The sequence below is a fragment of the Larimichthys crocea genome, chromosome XII, assembly GCF_000972845.2.
Source record: "Larimichthys crocea isolate SSNF chromosome XII, L_crocea_2.0, whole genome shotgun sequence".
NCBI classification, from domain to species: domain Eukaryota; kingdom Metazoa; phylum Chordata; class Actinopteri; family Sciaenidae; genus Larimichthys; species Larimichthys crocea.
The window spans coordinates 28,924,432-28,945,546 of record NC_040022.1 but is presented as its reverse complement, the minus strand read 5'-3'; the positions used below and the strand labels follow the sequence as shown (position 1 = coordinate 28,945,546).

General features: G+C 42.0%; 2 protein-coding genes across 2 annotated transcripts in view; one reads left to right on the top strand and one right to left on the bottom strand.

Moving 5' to 3' along the window:
• The window catches only part of LOC104938820 (uncharacterized), a 12,149-nt gene extending 7,342 nt beyond the window's left edge, over positions 1–4,807 (bottom strand). Inside the window, exon 1 of the mRNA XM_027285635.1 lies at positions 4,730–4,807. Coding sequence (XP_027141436.1) covers positions 4,730–4,740 — 11 coding nt within the window. The 5' untranslated portion in view covers positions 4,741–4,807. The remainder of the gene's footprint in view (positions 1–4,729) is intronic.
• A 3,999-nt stretch (positions 4,808–8,806) lies between these two features.
• The window catches only part of pkn1b (protein kinase N1b), a 35,015-nt gene continuing 22,706 nt past the window's right edge, over positions 8,807–21,115 (top strand). The window contains exon 1 of the mRNA XM_019269562.2: positions 8,807–9,174. Coding sequence (XP_019125107.1) covers positions 9,154–9,174 — 21 coding nt within the window. The 5' untranslated portion in view covers positions 8,807–9,153. The remainder of the gene's footprint in view (positions 9,175–21,115) is intronic.

Genomic DNA, 21,115 nt, shown 5'->3' with positions numbered 1-21,115 from the left:
AAAATGGTCTGCAAAAGAGATCAGGAATACTGTCTGGGTTAAATTTCCACAGAGCAAATAATTATTTACGAGTTCATAAAAAGGGCAAACTGTCACATGAACTGTTGTCAAACACACGATTAATAATAATAATTGAAAATATACCCACACGACCACACCTGTGTATGAGACTACAGTGTATGGTCTACGTCATCCATAGTACCCAGAAAAATTAATTTAAAATATATTTTAAAGTATGAAAAATACACAAAAGTCTAATTACAAGATATTTTTTAACCAGCTTTGTTTTAGGTCAAAGCCTAAAGGTTGAGAACCCGAAGCTCAACCTGCCTGATCATTGTCCACTTTGGAGGAACAGCTACAAACGGACAGTCAAGACCACAGAAAAAATCAACGCGCTTTTTGTTGCAGTTCAAGTTACATTATTTGACGTGATTTCCATATCATTCTTTGGACCTAATAGGTTGCAGCATAATGCATGTAATGATTTATGTTTATCCTGACATAAACACAGCTTGGCCTTCCATTGTTTCTAAGATGAAAAATGAAATTTCTAAAGTATTTATACTAAAAAAATATAAAACTTATTAAGTTATCTGCGCGGGTTCCTGGCATTCAAAAAACTCTCCTTATCAGTACAAATACGTCCTTTACCACATTTGTACACAAACAGACTTTTTTTCTGTCTCTCTCGCTGTCAAGCTCAAACATTAAACACCTTTAACCTTTCTGCAGACATGTTTTGTCCTCTCAGTTATCGCTCTTCGATCCTTGTTTGGCCTATTACCTGTTTCTGTGCCAAAGATAAGAACTCACTTGTTGACTCAGTCTGCTGGAACTGGCTGAACGCCCAACAAGCACACCTGACAGTTACTAAAGTTGTTTAGTGAGTCGTGAAGTTTCGTTTTCCTTCCTTCACATCACCAGACTGAACAAAGTTCAGTTCAAACTGCAAAAAAAAAAGTGTTTAAAGTCCTGTAGCACCGCCACTGTGCTGCGTCCAAATGCGTATTGTTAATTAATAAAGTTAATGTAAAACCGAAGTAATCTAATAGCATCACATCTGTCACCTGGCATAAAAGAAGACTGTGCTGATCTTTTAAATATCTGATCTGTCCATGTATGTGAGGGTCAAAAAATACAAGAACACTCCAGCTCATATTTACATTGCACACATTTATTACATTTTGGGGCATGATATGTTTTGAAAACAGGCTTAGCAAAGGTGGGTTTACTGATAATTAATGATTCTCTAGGCTGAACACTGAGCTATAAGCAGAGTTGAATTTTCATACATGGTTCAAAACCAGTAAATAATGTCGTAGTTGGCATAAAGGACACAGTGATCTCTGTTAGCTGAGCACTACTGTATTACACAAAGCTCTTTTTTCAGTTTGTTCATCCCTTCATCAGATGGAAGCCTCCATCTCTGTTTCTTTTTCCATCTCTGTTTCTTTTTCTTTCTTCATCTCCGTCTTCCGGATAAAACGGTGTTCCCAGAATAATGATGTTTTTCTCCGATGTCGGTCGACCTTCTCGCAGGGATTCGCAGATCTTCTTGCCATGAGTCCATCTCTGATTTCCAGAGTGCAGACTGGCTCGATGAACTGTGAGACTTCAGTCTCGCTGCCTTTTGACAGACTGATGCTGTCTTTGCGATAAAGAAGATATCCATTGCCGAGGAAAAGAGCATTGAGCGCGATGAGACCTCCTCTGGCTGACTTGGAGAGGGCAAGAGGGCCTTTGGCAGCTGCCTGACGATATCTGGGATGTCTGCGCCACCCTGGGCACGTTACGTATGCTTTACCTTCCTGGGCCACACCTTCCAGCACTGGCAACCACCTCTTCAGTTTTTACATCTTAAAAGCAGAAGCACCATCAACAAGTGCATCAATACTATTTCCAATAACAGCAGCTTTACACAGCACCTTGCCTACTTCCAAGCCACATCGATGTGGTCTGTTTCCCTTTTGGTGACCTCATCCAGACAATCTGGAGAATCTGCCATCCTCCATGAAGCTCTGGAAGGTTTCACTGGCTTTCCTTCTGATGTTTACGGTTCACCCGATCTCTGTGGCGGTGGTGGACGAGATGTTGACTCCATGGTAACTCCCATCCCTACCCCGGTCATTGTCAGAGCTAGAGACACTCCAGCTGTTACGGAATCAGTGCCAAACCAACAATGGAAAGCACGCCTCCCACTGCCCCCACTGAGCTGCCTGCCACACTGGAAATCTTGGCCCCCTTATTCATCCGGTCCAGCTGAACAGCATTCTCCTCCAGGTCGGTTAGAAACTGCACGCATCCTGGGTCGACGTTCACTGAACTCATCGATGAAGCCAGAACCAGATTCCTCCTGGAAACAAGAAACACCGTCCGGAAGTTTTGGTTTCATCCTGATGAAGAGGAAAAATACAAAGGTTAGCAGGTCAAACTGTCCTTCTACAAAATAAAGCGTTTTCACTGCTGACTTATGCACTCGGATTGCCAAATGGTTTGTTGCACGGGGAAGTTCAGCTGATGGTGTTTCCTCACAGGATGCTGATTTAAAAATATGCATTAAAACTGCATGTTAGGCCTCTCCAGTATGCCTTGTGTCACCTCTGACTGGCCTCTTCAAGGCTACCATCAGTCAAAAATTGCTTTACCTGATGTCATAAGCTGATTAATGTGATAAAGCATCCTTTGTTAGTCATCTTCAGACATCCCACATCGAGGTCTACCACCAGGTTCTAACCCTCTTCAGCCAAAGTCACAGAAGGAGCTGTGAAAGAACAAAAGTTGCAAATGTTTACTCCTAAAATACATGTTGCAATGTGCATAACAGTCTGAAAAAACTGTCAGTTCACCTTTTTCTCCAGCTTGTCACAGATCTTCTGGGTGGTCTGATGTATTTGTCCAGCTGATATGACCGCACTTCCACATTCTGAAGTCTGGGAAGGAAGAAGACACTCGCATCTCTTTTAAACTCGAGGAGGAGAGGGCAGATCAGTCGTTCGGCACCGATGACGACCTGACCTGGTCAGGGCTGATCCCCTCTGGCAGATGTAACACCTGGTTTCTCCTCTGTGAAACACATGGAGCGAGGTGACCGCCAGCTTCTCCACTGCATCCAGGAAGCGGTCAGCTTCTCCAGCCCTTCAGAGGTCCTTCAGCACAGCAGCCAGCTCCTTCTCCAGCTCTTGCAAGCCGGCTGTCTGCAGTCACCTGGGTGAACTTGCTCTTCACATACTCCCACAAGGCTGCACCTTTGCCTCCGACTTGGTAACATGCTCTATGTTTAGGTTGATTTGGTTAGCCCTCTCCTTGATGTCCACGCAGCATGTCCAAACTCTGACTCCCTCCCGAGCATCCATTTCGAGCTCCTCTCACAGAATCCTCTCACTGTGTCGAGTGTAGATGAGAGTATCTCGTGTAGCAGCCACAAGGCCTCCTGCAGTCCTTTCTGTAAACAAAATACATCCAGTATAGTTTTTAAAGAAATCAAAACAATGCACTGAACGTTGTTGTGGCGTGAAGTCTCATGTTGCAACACCTGATGTAGCTCCACCCTAGGTGTGTTATTTCACAGTGCAGGAGAAAGATCTGGCAGCAATCCCAATTACTGATAAATGAAACTTTGCACAGACCTGAGTCTCTGAAGTCACAGAGCTCAGTGTGTGTGTTTTAATCCTCAACTATACAACACCATCAGGAAGCAGGTTAAAACAACGGACAGCTTTTGTGGAACTGGAATTTCAAACTTACTATATATAATTAATTATATATATTTATACAAAGGAGTGTCAGTGCGGATCTGCTTGGCAGGAGGAAGACCAGACAGCAGCACGTGAGAGTTAGTGTTCATCGACGACTACAAAAAAGACACAAAAACTACAGAAATAACTGCAGAAAATGAAAAGATAAAAATATAAAGAAAACAAACAGAGAAAACAAAGAAGAGACACAAAAAAGAAACAAAACCACCAGAAAGAGACCAATAAAATGTGAAATTGCTACGACACAACCACAAAAAAAAAACTTAAAATGAAAATGCATAAAAAGGGTCATGACAAACACGTAAGAGGCACAAAAGGTGACAAGACAGGAGACTTAAAAGAATACAAATGACCACAAAGACAAAATAGGACACCAAAAGAGGTTTTAAAAAGTGAAAAGTGGACACCGGACAACTACAAAGACACGCCTTAACCACAAAAGAGACAAATAACTACAAATCTATAAATAAACAAATCTGGAGGTTGTGGGATGATCAACAGGGTGGAAAGCAATAAAAAAATATTTATTTTAGGTCAAAAAGGTTTGAAACTAATCAGTTTTTGTCTTTTTGCTGCAGTACACTGTTTGACCACTAGCTGTCGCCAAAGCGCACATTCCGTCACAGCAAAGGCAAAACAACAAAACAACAAAACAAAGAGTTTATTGTGTTCGTTATATTTCACATATCCTTCAATGAGTATGTTGCAGTATTCTGACGTTACAGCTTATTAAATCATGTTTACCGACATAAACGAGCGTCGGCGTGGAGTTTGTTTAGAAGATACAACATATAATAAAAATAACGTCAATGCGCAGTTTCTGACATTCAAAGAAACTCTTCAAATCAGTAAAAAAATATTATATTTTATATATATATTTATATTTAACACATTAAACACTTTGTTGTTCCACAGACTTTTCTGTCTCTCTTGTTGTTCAACAGCAGCTCAAACATTAAAACTCTTTACCTGCTGCAGACATGTCTGTCCTCTCTTCAGGTCTTCAGGTGAGCCTCGTCACCTGTTCCGTGCACAAGTCTTGTTGCCTGGAATCTTGCTGAGATGAGTCGATAGCACTGAGGTGTGTGTGTGTGTGTGCACAAAAAGTTGTTCAGCAGTGTTCATTTCGTTTTCCTTCCTCAACCTCATCACATCAATCTGAACACACACCAGCGCTCATTTTCGCACTGGTTTTTATTTATACAGTTCAGCAGTGTTTAAATAAGTCTGCGTCCAAACGCTAATTAATTAATAATAAAACATTAAATCATGATATTACATAAATTTCTAATGGCGTCACGTCACACAAGAAACAAAGAAGAGCTGTGTGCTCATATGGAGGCGTGTCACTGCGATTTCTTTCCTCTTATTTTTCACATTTTTTCAGCTCTGATCTGGAAGCAGCTGGCTGCTGTCACCGAGTTTAAAAGAAAGGTTGGTGCGTGCTTGTTTTGCACAAAATCACGCGATGATTGCGTCGTATTATCGCGTGTGTTTGCACCACAACTCCTGTCTTGTGCATTTAGTCAATAAAGGTTGTGGCCCTGATATAGAGAGAGTCTAGATCTGTATCAGGCTACACCAGACTTTGACCTGTGTTTCATGTTGCTGTTAATTTACAATACACAGCTCAAAAGTAAATTAAAACTACTATATATCAGATCAGCCATGGCCTTATGACCACTGAAAGTGAAGTAAATAAACAATGATTTTCTTTTTTTTATCATGGCACCTGTCAGTGGGTGGGATATATTAGACCCCAACTGAAACATTTCATTTCTCATGGTGCATGTGTGCTCTAAGACTGGGTCAGATCATCTCCAAAACTGCAGCTCTTGTGCGATGTTCCGTCTGCGGTAATCAGTACTCATCAAAAGTGATCCAAAGAAGGAAAAAGTGGTGAACCATGGGCAGCCAAGCCTCATTGATGGACGTGGGGAACATTATGGAAATGTCATCTGACAACTTCTGTTATGATTTCCTATTGACAGCATAAAACATGGACCTATCTCTGTGACGTCACCCTATCTGGAGCCAGTGTTGAATTTGTCCATTGTTGGCTACTGTAGACACTTCAACTCAACATGATGGACTCTGAGAAGAGAAACAAACTTGTACATTATAATATATTTCATTTTTTGCATTTTCTGTAAATCAACACATTAGACCTTTAAAAATCTTTGCAACCCATTATATTTAATAAAGTAGTTTTAATCTAATCTTTAGGTTTGTCTCTCAAGCTTTAGAGGAGAAGATTAACCTCACTCACTGTATGTACTGTAATATAGGACTAAGCCTGCAGCCGATTAGCTTTGCATGAAGACTGGAAACAGCAAGAACAAGAAAGTCCACCTAATTATATGAACACATTACACAGCTTGTTTTAATCTATACAAAAAAAAAAACAAACTGTAAAAAGTGGTTTAATCTACAGGTTTATATCTGACACTGTTTATTAGCAGGAGTTACAGCCTCTGTCTTTCCTATAATATTTATTAAAAAAAAAAACAAGATAAAGTGGGTTAATTAGTGAAACTTAGAGCTATAAATATCTGGATTTTATGACTTTGGACAGAGCCGAGCGTGATATGGCATCAATCTTCTTATCTAACTTTCTGCCGTGGCATTTGAGAATATTTCCACCAGTCCACAAAGTATCATGTGGTTTTAGTTCACCTGTTAAAGAGGAACCTGCAGTTTTTATGAAAATCTGGAACTGCTGTCTCGTCAGATTCTCAGCAGCATCTCAGTATTTTATCCTTAAGAGAAACAAAATCAGGTAAACGATTCAGTAACATTCACACTCAGAAATCTTGTGTAACAGCACCATCCAGTGGTGAAGGTCATGTCTGATTTATTCCTGATTCATCATCATGACGAGATGCAGCAACAGGCTGAACATGCCAATTCTAATAATTCTGCTACTTTTATAGCTAATATATGAAAATGGCTAAAGTTGTTTATTGTGTTTTATTTGACAGATGAAACAGCTGGACGTCAGTCCAAAGGTTTTTTTTTAATACTGATGTAAGAAGACCCAGCAGTCTGTTCTTTCTTCTTCTTTCGCAGTAATTAGTGTCAGACTCACACTGATGGGTTGGCAGACACTGACATGTAAGACCAATAAGAAAATAGGAAAACAATCTGTAGTGACTCAGGATCAGACAGATCACATCGAAAAATACTCTTTAATGATTCAAGGTTAGCTCGTTACAAGAATTACAAACACAAGGCTGGCATGATATTTAGAAAAAGGCATGAGGTGAAAAATTTAAGTGAATACACTATAAAAAATATATAGTCTAAGGGAAGGAGAAACATATGTTATATTTCACAATTAAGTTTCACAAATGCACATTTGCACAAGTTATTGCACATGTCCATTTATATTTTTATAGGTAGAAAAATATGTTTGTCGTCCTTAGAGTTTATTCTATCTCTCTATCTATCTATCTATCTATCTATCTATCTATCCTATCTATCTATCTATCTATCTATCCTATCTATCTATCTATCTATCTATCTATCTATCTATGTAAAAATATACAAGAGAAAAAGTAGCAAGTTTGGAGGGAAATGATGAAACATTGGCAACAGTAATGAGATAAACAGGCACTTACAGAAAGTACAAATAGTCAGAGCTGTAAAAAAAAATGGAAGTAACAGAAAGAATCAAGTAAATATGAGAAGAGTGAGAACAGCACTGCTGTCACTGTGAGTAAAGACCAGGAGGGGGCAGCGATTGCAACAAAGAGGGAAAACCCCCAAAAGGAAGAAGACGCGCTGACATGTTACGTAATGGTTATTTCCGTATGTCAGTAGTGTTTCGGTGTAACGAGCGACCGTGTTAACTGGTGACCTCCAGGCCGACACGGTCTGTGGTTGCCATAGTAACGACAGTTGTTTTTTTAATGAACACAAAGAGGAACAACAGTCCACATCAGTTTTAATATAATGTGTATTAGTGTTTTCTGTCTTTGTCAACATATATATAAATAACAAACTTAAAAACATGTACACACGCAGTTTTATCACATCTGATCAAAATTACATAAAACTCTTGTAATCTAATCATAAATATTTGTTTTACAGTGTTTGAATTTTTTATTAAACAGTAATATGTTTTTTTTTATAAGAGGCATACTCTTTTTATCATTAATCAGCAAGTAATAATTATAAGTAGATTATATAACTGTTTACTAGCGTACAATAAGTGTTTAGTGTTTTATTTAAATTTAAATATACAAGATGTTTATGTAAGTCACATGTAAAAACCCAGATTATAATTAATATGGTCCCAAAATTAACCCTAGAAAAATGCTGATAACAGCATTTTGACATTTTCAAAAAGTAAAATAAATGTTTTGTGGGTGTGAACATTTTATTATATTAAATATTGATTAAATAGCAATGTTCAACTATAATTATAGAAACTTCTGTTGTTTTTACAGTGTAGATATGTGGCATATTCATAAACTGCAATAAAACATTGATGTAGTCTCCGTGATGTCACCCCCAGGTTTCTGAAGTGCCTGGTTGCTCAACAAAGCCACCTGTAAACAACACCTACCTGTTATTTAAAGCGTCCACCTCTTAATCCTGCATAACTTTAAGCCTTAATATAATGTGAACAGGTGAGTTGTATATAAATTCACCCTCAGTACAGTTGTCATGAACGGGGAAATTAGCTACAGAGACCAAAACTGTTTTTTGTACCAGGCTGTAAACATGTTTATTCTGATTCTGAACATGGGGACTTATGGAGACTGACTCACTTCTGGAGCCAGCCTCAAGTGGACGTTTGAGGAACTGCAGGTTTTTTTTTTGTTTGTTTTTTTTTTGCTTAACTTCACAGCCTCTTGGATTAAACATAAAAAAGCTGAAAAAACACACACATTATTACCGTAAAATTAAAGCTACACATTGTATTTCATGAGTTTGTTATTTTTTACAGTTTTTTTTTTTTTTTTTTTGTGCCTTTATTTTTTACAGCTTTCTTTTTACAGTGCACTGGACAGACTGCACTGCGTGATGCAGACCGGAGTCCAAGAGTTGACATCCTGCTGCCAGGAGGTGATGGTCTCCTCCTCCTCTCTCCTCCTCTCTCCTCCTCCTCTGGGCTCACCTGCTCCTCTCTCGCGCCTCCGGACACGCTCACGATGTTCACGTTTTGTTTGTTTGTTTTCCGCGGTTCGGCTCGGTGCATCAAACTGCGTCTTCACCGGGACGACTGAGTGATTCCTCTAACACCTCCCAGGACATGCAGCGCCGGGCTGCGTGCGCTGAAGCACCGGAGCGCCTCAGCTGTTCCTCCTAACGATGATCTGACTGGCTGCAAAGCGACACGAACACAAGTCACCTGGCGTCGCCGTCTCATTGACTGTCCGCGCTGCACATGATGCACAACGAGCTACAAGTGAGTTTCACAACTTTCACTTTTTTTTTTTTTTTTTGCATGACAAACTCTGTCAACACTGCTGCTGCTGCTGTGTTACCGTGCATGTCACAGCTTAAACTTGTAAAGATCCAGTGTGGGAAACATCTGTTGTATGTCTCTGTTGGTCAGAGCAGGAGGTCTGTGATGGAAACACAAAGACTGATCAGACCGTGCAGTGTTTCACTTCCATTAGACTCAAATAAACCTTTTAGTGCAAATATTCCCAAGAAGAAAAGCTAAATCCTACACTTCCCATGATGCATCATAAAGATTCCCATGTTCATGACTTATGTAGGAGTTGCAGCCCTAATGGACTCACCATTAATGTTTCCTCATTGATTCATCTGCTTGTTTTTCTCCCCCAACCAGTCGATGACTAAATTTCAAACTGTAACGACAGGAACCTGTGAGACATTCAAAAACAAAGAGAAGCAAATTGGAGGAAGCTGAACTCTGAGAGCGTTCGGACGTTTTGGAACAGGTTGTTATTTTAAAAAAAAGTAGGCAGATGAATTTGCTGTTGGATGATTCAGCTTTGCTCATAGTGCAGTCTGTTGTTCGGTGTACGTCAAAATAAAAGTCACATTGCTTCCTGACATCCTGCCTCCACGCCCGCCTCTAGACCTGAAGTGCACATTTTTATTTTAGATCAGATTTTGGGGGTTTTTATAACCTGTGGAGACGAATTCAGATTCAGAAGCAGTGGCAGAAATAGAAATCAGCTAATCAAAGCCATACAAATCTGAAACATGATAATAGGGGTTAATAAGACAGAAGGGATGGGAACTGTTGGCACTGAAGGTTCTCGGTTCGAACCTCGGCCTCTGCGTGGAGTTTGCATGTTGTCCTTGTGTCCGGTACTCCGGCTTCCTCCAGAGACATGCACTTAACAGATTCATTAGTGACTCTGAAGAAGAGATGTGTGTGTGTGTGTGTGTGTGTGTGTGTGTGAATGGTTGGTTGTCACCATGAGCCCGGTGATGAAGTGGCGACTTGTCCAGGGTGCACTCCGCCTTTCACCCAGTGTCAGCTGGGAACTGTGATGAGGACAGGCGGGTTATGGAAGATGGATGGATGTTTTTAATACTACATATGACTCTATATATTTTAATCTGAATTGTAGTGGAGTGGAAGTAAGTCAACACCTCAAAACTGTACTTTAGTACACAACGAGTAAATGTATTTAGTTACTTTCATCTGTTATTATTGAAGAGCTAGAACAGCAGCAGTGAGTCAACCTCTGTACGACGAGTCGGTGACATTAAATACAGGAAGTGAATATGAATTTGAATAATATTTCCATGACCAACAGTTATTTCACACACGAAATTAAAAGATAAACACTTTTTCTTTCTGCCTTCGTACAGGCTGGATTTAAATGCAATGATTTCCCAGGTTGTGACACCGTAGTTGCCCTCGGGTTGAGTCATGGAAGACGTTGTGGTGTCTGGTTTGGTGGGGTTGTGTTACAGTTACCCTGGTGTCAGCCCCATCCAGGAGGCAGCGGAGGGAAACGTTAAAAATTAAAAAGGCTTCAGATGCCGCTTCAGGTCTCACAGCGGCCTGTCGCGGGGTTAAACTGCTGCACTGCAGTTTGTTTAGTCATTTTTTAAACACTTCTTTGACAGCTGAAATAAACACAACGTGACGCAAGAAAGATCTTTGATTGGGGTTTGATCGCGTGGAATTACAACCACCGCTCATATTTCCTGTGTCTTATCTACACACTTTAACCTCTGTGCGTTTGGTCTCACACAAGCCTGCAAGCAACAACAAAAAAAGTTTACTCGGTTTACTATTTGACACTCTGACTCTGCTGAATCATTTGTTGTGAAAGCTGACATCTTCCTTGACATTTAGTAGTTTCTCTGAACGGGGAGGTTTCCTCCAGTGTTTTCTTGGAAAGCTGCACCGCCTGTGTGGGCATATGGACAGTGGACAGATAATATGTTTCCACAGCACACTGATCCTCGAAAAGCTTCCAGAAAATAAGGGCAGCACGTTTAAAACAACTTGTTAAACTAACAGATTTTAAATCATGTTGATGTCACTCTGACTTATAATCAGGTGAATTCATCGTAAGTTCGTAACTTTGTGCTCCGGGTACGATCACCCACGAGAAGTACGTAACGCTTTACGGCACTAAGTCACACAGCAGCAACTATTTCACTGATTCTGGTGAAACTGGATCATATTTTATGGAGGAAATGTTTTCTGGTTTTCCCTCTGATGTCCTCCGGCTGCTCCGCCTCAACTCTCTGTGATTTACAGAGTTTCCTGATGGACAGTGAAGTAAACTGCTGACAGCTGTAGCTGCTGTTAGCTCAGTTTGTTAGCCGGGCTGTGAGCTCAGAGTACCAGAGGTCTACGATTTTAAATTTTCGGTCTTTAAACTCGGAGATGGCACCACAGACTCTGCAGTCGTCCTCACCAGAAGTAACTTAATGTGTTAAATTTATTGGATTGCACATTTAATATCTATATATCATCTATTTTGCGTCATGCTTCCTGCCCTGCTGTACCGATGACACATTTCAACATGTTTACGGCCACGTGACTGAATGTGTCACACCTTGATGATTGCCTGATAAATTCAGCCCCCTCCCGTGACAATGACAGGGCTTCAGTCATCATTACGACAGGCCTGGCAGACAGCCGCTGAGCGACGGCTGATTGAGATCAGAGGGGTCCGCGTTGTTAATGATGACGGGCTGAACCTGTCAGAGTGGACCTGGGCACAGCGGTGCGGTTATTGAGCTGGTATGGTGGCTCCGTTCCCTTTTTATTCCTCCTGAATGCCTCATCAGGGTCGTGCTGGAGCCGACACTCGTCCTGTTGGAGGTCACGATTACTGAAATGACCCTCCCTCTGTTAAAAACACATTATCTGTATATGCACAGGAGGCCATCAGTGAAAAGTGTTAGTGTTTCTACCCTCTCTGTCTTTCTCCTGCATTAATGCCGGCCCTCCTCCTCCTTCAGACGGCTCTGAGGAATGTAAATCAAGTCTCTCCGCTGAGGATGTGAGCTCTGCGCTGAGCCGATAACACGACGTACACTTTGAAGCAGCTATACACTCAGCGGCCGCCCTCTCATGAATTCTTTATTTCTGTTGCTTTCCCGGAGTTATTATCTGTAAGAGTTCTCCGAGTCCGAGGAGCTGCTGCTGCTGCTTCACTCAGAGGCGAAGAGCGAACTCTTCTAGTTTCAAATAACTTTTTATTATCGATCATACCAGAGAGAGGGAGGCAGCTCTTGTCTATTTCTTTAATAGCAGATAAAGACGAATAAACAGAGTGAATAGTCAAACAAATCCTGTGTCCTTTCCTAAACACTCTTCCTTGACCTCAATGAAAAACGTCATGAGGTCGAGGAAAGATGTGAAGCAGAGTTGATAAGGAGTTAGGAAAAGACGACTGCACTATGCGACAGCGAGATCGACGTGATCTGTGGTACCATAAAACTACAAAGTTCAGACGACGGACTACAAAACGCACATCTGATGCACTCCTTCCTGCGTGTTCTTATCGTGTTGTTTCATACAAACATGGACAACCCGGTGAAAAATATGACTATCAAAAAACATTGTCACAAACTTGGGGTGTTGGTTGGTTCAGTTGGTAGAGCATCCACCACATGTACGAAGCGGGCCAGGGGTCGAAACCGAACCATGTCATTCCCCATCTCCCTCTCTCTCTCTCCACATTCCTGTCACTTCTTCAGCTGTCTCTCTCTTTCTCAAATAAAAGCTTGAAGTCATAGTGAGAATGGTCGCCCACTGTTGCTGGTGGCTGTCCACTCAGATATAAACTCATTTAACTGACATGCGGCAGAAGATGGATGATTAATAATCAGCGGTAACTTCCATGATGATCTGCAGGACGCTGGACGTCAGAAAGAGTTTGATCGTCACACTGAATGATGTAATATCCATGTTTTACATATTATAATTTGAATGGTCAGAGTAATGTAGAAGCTGTCTAGTGATAGACAAAGAGACTTGAACCCCTCTGTGTGTGAACAGAACAGGCTTCATAATCAAAGTCCTTATGTCATATTCACACGCTCTCTCTCTGCTGCAGTCTGTATCACACTGTTTCAGTGTCTGGTTGTGAATTTTGTTTTGTTGCTGCTGCTGCAGGGAACTGTGGGACGGCGTTACCTCCTTTCCTTTCGTAAAGGATGGTCCGGTGTATCCTCCGCTAAAGGAGATAAGAAAGGAAGCACTGAAGCTTCAGCACGCTGCCTCAGAGTCACATCCAGCCTGTGTTATAATACACGCTGATGTCTCGCATCACACTCGCCATGATGTGCGTCTCCAGCTGCCACTGCTATAGATAATAGGATTAGGAGACTGTGGACTTGTGTCTCTGACCTCCTATGAGGGGAGCATTAGTGCCTTCAGTCATGCACTCACTCACACGCCGCCTCCCCCTTCTCCCCAACATCTAGTCCCTGCTGCCTGAATCCAGGATTACACCGTGTCTGCAGAAATCTGTCTCTGTCCCAGACACACCAGCAGACGTGCTCATAACTGCTGCAGCGACGTCTTAATGGCATTCATCAATAAACCTGATGGGTGTGCGTCTGGCCCTGAAGCTCGCTCATTAGTGTGCGGCCCGGCAATTAGAGCCAGAGAGGAATGCTGATGTCCTAAATGCCACCAATCTGAAAATGCAAAGCGTCCCCTGAAGCTGGCACCCATGCCGCTCTGATGGCTGACCCTTCAACAGGCTGACCGGTCTGAGCAGCAGCTGTTACCGCTGACACGAAGCCAGAAGAAGCAAAGAAAAGGAAATACAAATACAGACTAACTGCCGGTCGTGCTGGTTACTTGTGTGCAGCTTCGTTTTGGCTTTTTCTAAGCTGGTTGTACGAGTGTTTCAGAGCTTTAAGGGATTACACGATTGAAGAATGTGTCGCTAAGAAGGACAAGGTGGAGAATCGAGGGAGGGGAGCAACATTTTGTCTCTCTTCTCAGTGTGACTCAGAGAGAGGAAGGTCACAGAGGAAGAGGAGCCACGTGTGCTCCTGAGAAACGAGCATCGATCGCTTGTTAAAGTAGTTTTGTAATGCCAGCGAGCGCAGAGGCTCGGCGGTGCTTGTGAAATAGCTCAGACTGCGACGTTTGGCCTGAGTTAATGACAGAGAGAACAGTCTGAGGTGAAAGGGACAAACAAGAAGAGGCTGAAGAAAATAAAAACTCATTGACTGTTGTGGAGCTTTCGATCATCTCACATGATTTTTTTATCAATCAATCAAGTCAAAGATGAGCCTTGAACCTCAGGTATTAAAAAGCAGCCGTGTGGTTGGGATGTCTAAACATGTTGAAGCATTTTCTGAGGAAGTTCAGTTCACATCAGTTTATTGTAAAGTGACATTAAATCAGCATCATGATATTTAGTCGGTAAAACTGTGGGAAGCTGTAAAATGAGTCTGTGAAGTGTGGACTCTCCGTTGCATCAGTCCATCTCCGATGAGAGATGATTTCTCTGCATGGTCTTAATTTTCAGCGTTGAACTGTGTTGTGTATTCCTAACATCCTTTATCCAATCGTGGGTTTTTAATGCCTGAGAGGTCGAACGTCACGGGCGTTCAGTGTTGGTTTTAGGCCTTGTCCCGTACGTGCAGATAGTTCTCTGAATCCTTTAATGATAATATGAACAGTAAAATCAACTGTTACCAATGAACCTGTTTACCTGTGAGAGTAGAGTCCCATGTATGAAAGGCTGAGTCTTTGCTGCAGCAATGACCAGTGGTCCTGTCTTTCTTCGGCTAAAAAATTATTTAAAAAAACTATTTAAAAAAACATGTTGAGAAGATAAAACATTAAATATGTTAAATTTATATTCATGTTTTACTGTATTCAACTGAATGTTGGTTGAAGATGTTTTTCACAGGGTCCCAACTTTTTTTTAATGAATGAAATAAAATAAATGAATGAACAGATACGGTCCCTGATGTAGCATCAGCGGGAGGGTTTGATCTTGAAGCTGCTGAAGTTTTACAGTGCGTATTTAGCCGGTTGACCAATAATCACGTTGACAGTGTTGATGTGTAACGGAGAGTTTAAAACTATCAGAAGAAAGAAAGGAACCTGTGCTGTGTGACCTGATTTTGGTTACACCTGAGGCTCATGAGATGAGTTATCCCGCCGCCGTGCCGGGGTCATGTGATAGCCTGTGTGTTGTGCTGCTGGGGTGGTGTTGGGTTTAAGGGGAGTACAGACCTGAAGCTTCATGGGAGCAGCGGCGTGCTGGGCCATGATGCCGCCCTCAACAGTGGACTGTCTGTTCTGTCAGCCCAGAGGCCGTAAAAGTGAGACAGACGGGGAAGAAAAACGTCTATTATTACCTGCTTTGAGAGGGAGAGACAGATAGGTAGTCCAACAACAAGCCTGCCCCTTCAAAATGTAACCCAAACTGGAGCCATTGTTGTTATTAAAGTCTCTGAGGCTGAATCCAGGGAACAGTGGGATACTGAGGCATTGTGAGTTTCACCCGCCGTCAACAATGCAGAGGAGACTATGGGAGTTGTAACTGGAGGAGTATAAATAGTCTTTAATGAAAAGGATGCAGCGTCTACAGGGGAAGTCCAGAGGAGAGAAAGAGAAAGTTCTGAAGAAAGTAGTTTTGGTACTTTACCAACGGCCGCCATGTGATTCGCCACGGGCGGTGTCGTCGTAGATCCGTCTTCTTCCACATGACTCATGTCAGAAATGTAGCTCACTGTTGATAATCAGCAGCTTTTCCCACAATAAATTCACAATAAAGTAACGTAAAGACACTTTTGCAGTGTATGATAGGTAATTATTTGAAATATTAACTCAAAGCAGCTTTCTGAAGCAAAAAAACAACATAAAAATACAGTTTTGTTGTAAATTTACAGTATTTTAATGCACTGTAGTACACATGCTGTAAATTTACAGTAATTTACCGTGAGTAAAAGTCATTTGTGTGATTAGGGTACAGCACCGTACTGTAATGTAGCAATAAAGCGTGAAAATACAGAACATTGCTGTGATGTTACTGTAAGCAGCTACAGATTATTTTTACAACATCATGCTGTAATTTTTCATTGAAATACTTTTTTTTAATAGTAATATTGTGTCTGGTTATTGTAGAAACATGGTACAATACAGTGATTTTTTAAAATCTGTATTGCTGTGAAATTACATTTTTACAGCAATTATCAGCTAGAAATTTTCTGTAAAAGTACAACAACATATTTTACAGTGTTCTTTCTTAATGATTAAGGTCGTGTCCAGACCAAATCAGACCAGATCATGACACAGTGCCAGACACAGAAGTAGAAGCTCAGCACACAAAATAAACAAAGCCAGAACAGGTAGAGTGTCATAGTTCAGTCCATGGATCCACCTGGATAGTCTCAGTTTCAGAGACATTTCACACTGACCGTGTGAACCAGGGGAGAATGACAAAATCTGAGTAAATTTAACAAAATCTGTCGTGCAAAATTCTTCTGAAACATCCCTGACCTCACAGAACTGCACCGTGTGAGTCCTCAGCCATGTAATGTTGGTTTAGCGTGCTAAAATCTGCAAACAAAAATATCACTAAACACAACACAGAGCTGATGATTGTGCTAAATGAAACATCAAAGGATCAGCACATCCATCTTTCATTCATGGGGACAGCGGGAGGATCTGGTAATTTCATGGAAATCCCCCAACAGACGCACAGTTTACTCCTGTCTGAGTAACATGTTCTACAAACTACAGTGCCTCACTGTTTAAGGAAATTATTGAAATATTTCTAAAAAATTAAAGGATATATTTGGAACCTCCTGTTTGAACGTTTCTGTCTGCAGCATGTGGAGGGAAGTCATAAAGTATTCAGGCTGAACACTGCGACAGCCTGACAGCCTTTGTTGTAAGTACCAAAGTCTGAATATAGTCGCACAAACCCAAATAAAGAATCTAAAGACCTCCTGGTTCGTGCAGATGAGCCGATCTGTGACATTTCACTCACTGACAGTCTTGTTTTCTTTAGCCATCGTGCTGTAATTAAAATAACACACATTCTTGTGTATTTTTTCGCTGCTTGTGCCGTGCCGTCGTAATCAACGGCATCAGAAAAGAGGGATAATCATCTGCATTATGGAACGGACCTCTTATCCCCCCTCAGCCCTTCTGCCATAATCATCTTTAATCTGCTTTCCATGTCCATTACCGTCATGTCTGCTCAACCATTCCATTACATACCGGAGATCTTTCCGCTCCCCGTGTCCCCTCCTGACCGCCGTAGGCGACTCGGGAGCATATTGCACGTAGAATAAAGCATCTGCCATACAGTCAGTGGATTCACAGTGTTTTGATTTCCTGGTAAAATATCCGTGCATGATTTGCGTCATGAGTTTGGATTTGTCCCAGAGAGAGGGTCTCATTCATGAGCTGTCCTGTGAGATTTCAGGGCTGAATTAAGGCAAATCTAAGTTTAAAGTATCACGATGCAGCAGGGTTTGTTTTTTTTGTCTTTAGAAGTAAGAAAAAGTCCAGAAAGTGAAGCAGCAGCATGAGCTCTGAGCCAGACGCCATCTGTAACCCTCGCTCCGTCCCCGTGGGGCTCATGTCACCAGACGGATGAAGCGTACATCAGACATCACGCCTCACGCCACACTGCACTGTTCAAGCTTCACACTGGAGCTGGTAGCAACCAAGCAGCAAACCTTCACGGCTGCCTAAATGCCAAAAACTGCAGTTCCTCAAACGTCCACTTGAGGCTGGCTTCAGAAGTGAGTCAGTCTCCATAAGCTCTTCGTAAACCTACAGGTGACATCACAGATACGACATCCACGTTTTATACAGTCTATGGTCGCAACTAAATATGAAAACAAGACGATGGTTTACATTCAGATTTACTCCACAACAAGATAATGTGTGCACTTTCTCCATTGTAACCTTCACTGTAGAAATGAGAATATAATGAATACATTGATTAATAAGAGAGGAAATGGGGATAAAAGAAAAGAAAAACACATTTACTATATCAAAGCATTCAAGACTATCCTGCTTGTCAGGATACCCGGCCGGCACAGCCACCCCAACCACACCCACATTAGGAGTCTAGCTCCTCTTCTACGTATTTTATGAAAGGTCGCCAAATTATACAGAATTTGCAATGTGTGCTTAATTATTTTGAGCTTCATATAGTATCAAATGTTTCTGATCCTGCATAATAAGATGGAGGGAATTGCAGTAGGATTAGACAGCAGGCAATCAGTGTGCAGAACGGCGGGAAATCAAACTGGAGCTTAGACACCAGAGAGATGTATAGTCACTTCAAGGATCACTGAGAGTGACCAGCAAGTGGCTTTAGCTTGGAGCAGCTCAACAAGGTGTGGACGTATGAAGATGGGGTCAGAAAAACATCGTTTTTTTTAGTCGCTGCAGCATTGTACACTGTAACAGCCCATGTCTTGCACAAATAGAGGAGAGGTTTTATCTGTTATGTCCTCACCAGAGCTGCATGTATGTTTTTTTTCCACCTCACCTGTCTGGAAAGATAAAAACCGGAGCGTGACAGCAGTGGTTAGGGGAGCTGTGGCTGTGAAGCCATGAAGTGCCTCATTAGTTCTCCTCCGGGTAACACCCTTATCCAGGTTGACTGTTGTAGGTCAACAACTTTTTGTTTGCTGCCTTTTTTATATGCAGGTGGTGCTCAGTGGAGCATTCATAGAAAAGTGGGCTATGTCTGTCGGATTAAATCCAAGGACCTTTATTTACCTCTGAGCTTCTCGACTGCTGTTTCTTTCATGAGCCCAAATGTGCAAACTTCACTGCTCGTTTCTTGACTTCAGTCTCAGTTTTCTCGAGCAGCTGTCGCATGCATGACAGAAGTAGATTAAGTGTGTGCACTACAGAGCTTTTCTCATCGGGGGTTTATGCTGCCTTATTCCTCGGGGGCTTGAACAGAGCGACTGTTTGTTGCAGCGGCGTTCACAATGGACAAAGCCGGGAACACAAACACATAAGCGTTTAACTGAAGTCTCTTGAGAAGATCCACCCCTCCACAAAGATGCCATTCATGCTGATCTGCTCCTCCCCAGCTGTGTGGCGGACACTGCTACAACACACACACACAGATGTGCACTGAAACACACAGACACACTTTCTCACCTAACCTCCTGCACAGTCTTTCTCCTGTTTATACCCAGACCGGGAGAATCGTCTCCTCTCGTGCACGAAGCCTGTGGTAGTGCAGCAGACGTACATGCTATTGGCAACAGAATTTCACTGAGAATATGAGGGATTTTAAGGATTAACAGGCAACACACACTCAGTCCAAGGTGCACTGTGTAAGCTGTTAACTCGTTCATTGAGGGACGGAGTTGAAATCATAATATTTGAGTAGATATCAGCCTGATTTTGATTTTGTCGAGTCTTAAAAGGGATCTGAAGCGATGGTTACTAACACCGTGATCCTACACTTCCAAGTTTTTTGTTAGACCCTTATTTCCCCACATCTTTCTTACTAATTTAAGCTAGTTATACCTTTAATAAAGAGTCCCTCCTAAGCAATAGATCGATCTTTTAGCAAAGAGAAATACACTCATTTGCTGCCTTGCCGTGAGTGGAACAAGATGTGTATTGTATATATGTTTATTCAGTAAATATGCAGCTGATTTGCGATCTCTCTGACGTTGATCTAACTTCTACCAATGTTTGTGGGCTTTGATGGTTCCTGTGGATATCCGAAATACGGACAATGAATATCCAGAAAGGCAATATGTTGCAAACTGTGGCTACCACGCCACAACAGTGATTCATTTAAAGGTTTTATGAAAGTTTGTTCATTTGTGTTGCGGTCAGCTGAATGGATGTAATCGGTTAGGCCGGTCTGGGAGAGCGTGCTGAAGGCCGGGCAGAGGGAGACTCAGGTGTGCTCCATCCAATTTCATTTTAACATGAAATTTAAATTTCTCATCTACTCTCCAGACTTCAGGAGTTGGCAGAGTTTGTTGACAAGTCCCTGCAGAATTTGGTTTTAACCGAGGCACTGCGAACGAGTCTGTGGCTTCCCGGCAGAGTCTGTAAAATTCATCCTAACATCCAGGAGTTTCTGGATTTTGCATATACACCGATCAGCCGTAACATTATGATCACTGACAGTTGACGTGAATAACACTACCTGTCTGTAGGTGGGATATATTAGGCAGCAAGTCAACATTTTTGTCTTTAAAGTTGATGTCAGAGGCAGGAAAAAAATAGGCAAGCGTCAGGATTAGAGCAACTTAGACAGAACTGAAGCTCTTGTTGGGCGTTCGCAGTCTGCAGCGATCAGTTCAATCAAAAGTAATCCAAGGAAGAAAAAGCAATGAACTGGAAACAAGATCCATTGATGTACATGGGGAGTGAAGTCTGGTTGGCACGTTGCAGACCATGTACACCCACATAATGCTTCAGTGATAGTTCGAGGAACACAAAGTCGAGGTCAAGGTGTTGACTCCAGATCTCAATCCAATCGAGCATCTGTGCGACGCTGGACAAACAAGTCCGATCCATGGAGGCCACGCCTCGAAACTTACAGGACTTAAAGGATCTGCTGCTGACGTCCTGGTGCCAGATACCACAGCACACCTTCAGACGTCTGGAGGAGTCCTCGACGGGTCAAGTGGGATAGTGTGTTCCTTTTTAAATGCAGCATTAACTATTGTGGTATTTAGTCCAAAATACCAGCCAGTACGCACTAAATTGTTTTTGCCAAGGAGTGATGTGACCAACATTATTCTTAACCCAGCTGCTCTCCAGTCAGATCGTCCCACTTACCCACACAAGAGCGAGCTTGTTCTGCTCGCTGAGTGTAACCGTGTCCTGACGTTAACTCTGCAGTCTGTCGTACGCAGACTTCCCTCTGAACTGCTGCGTTGACATAATGAGCAGCAACATTTCCTCCTCTTAG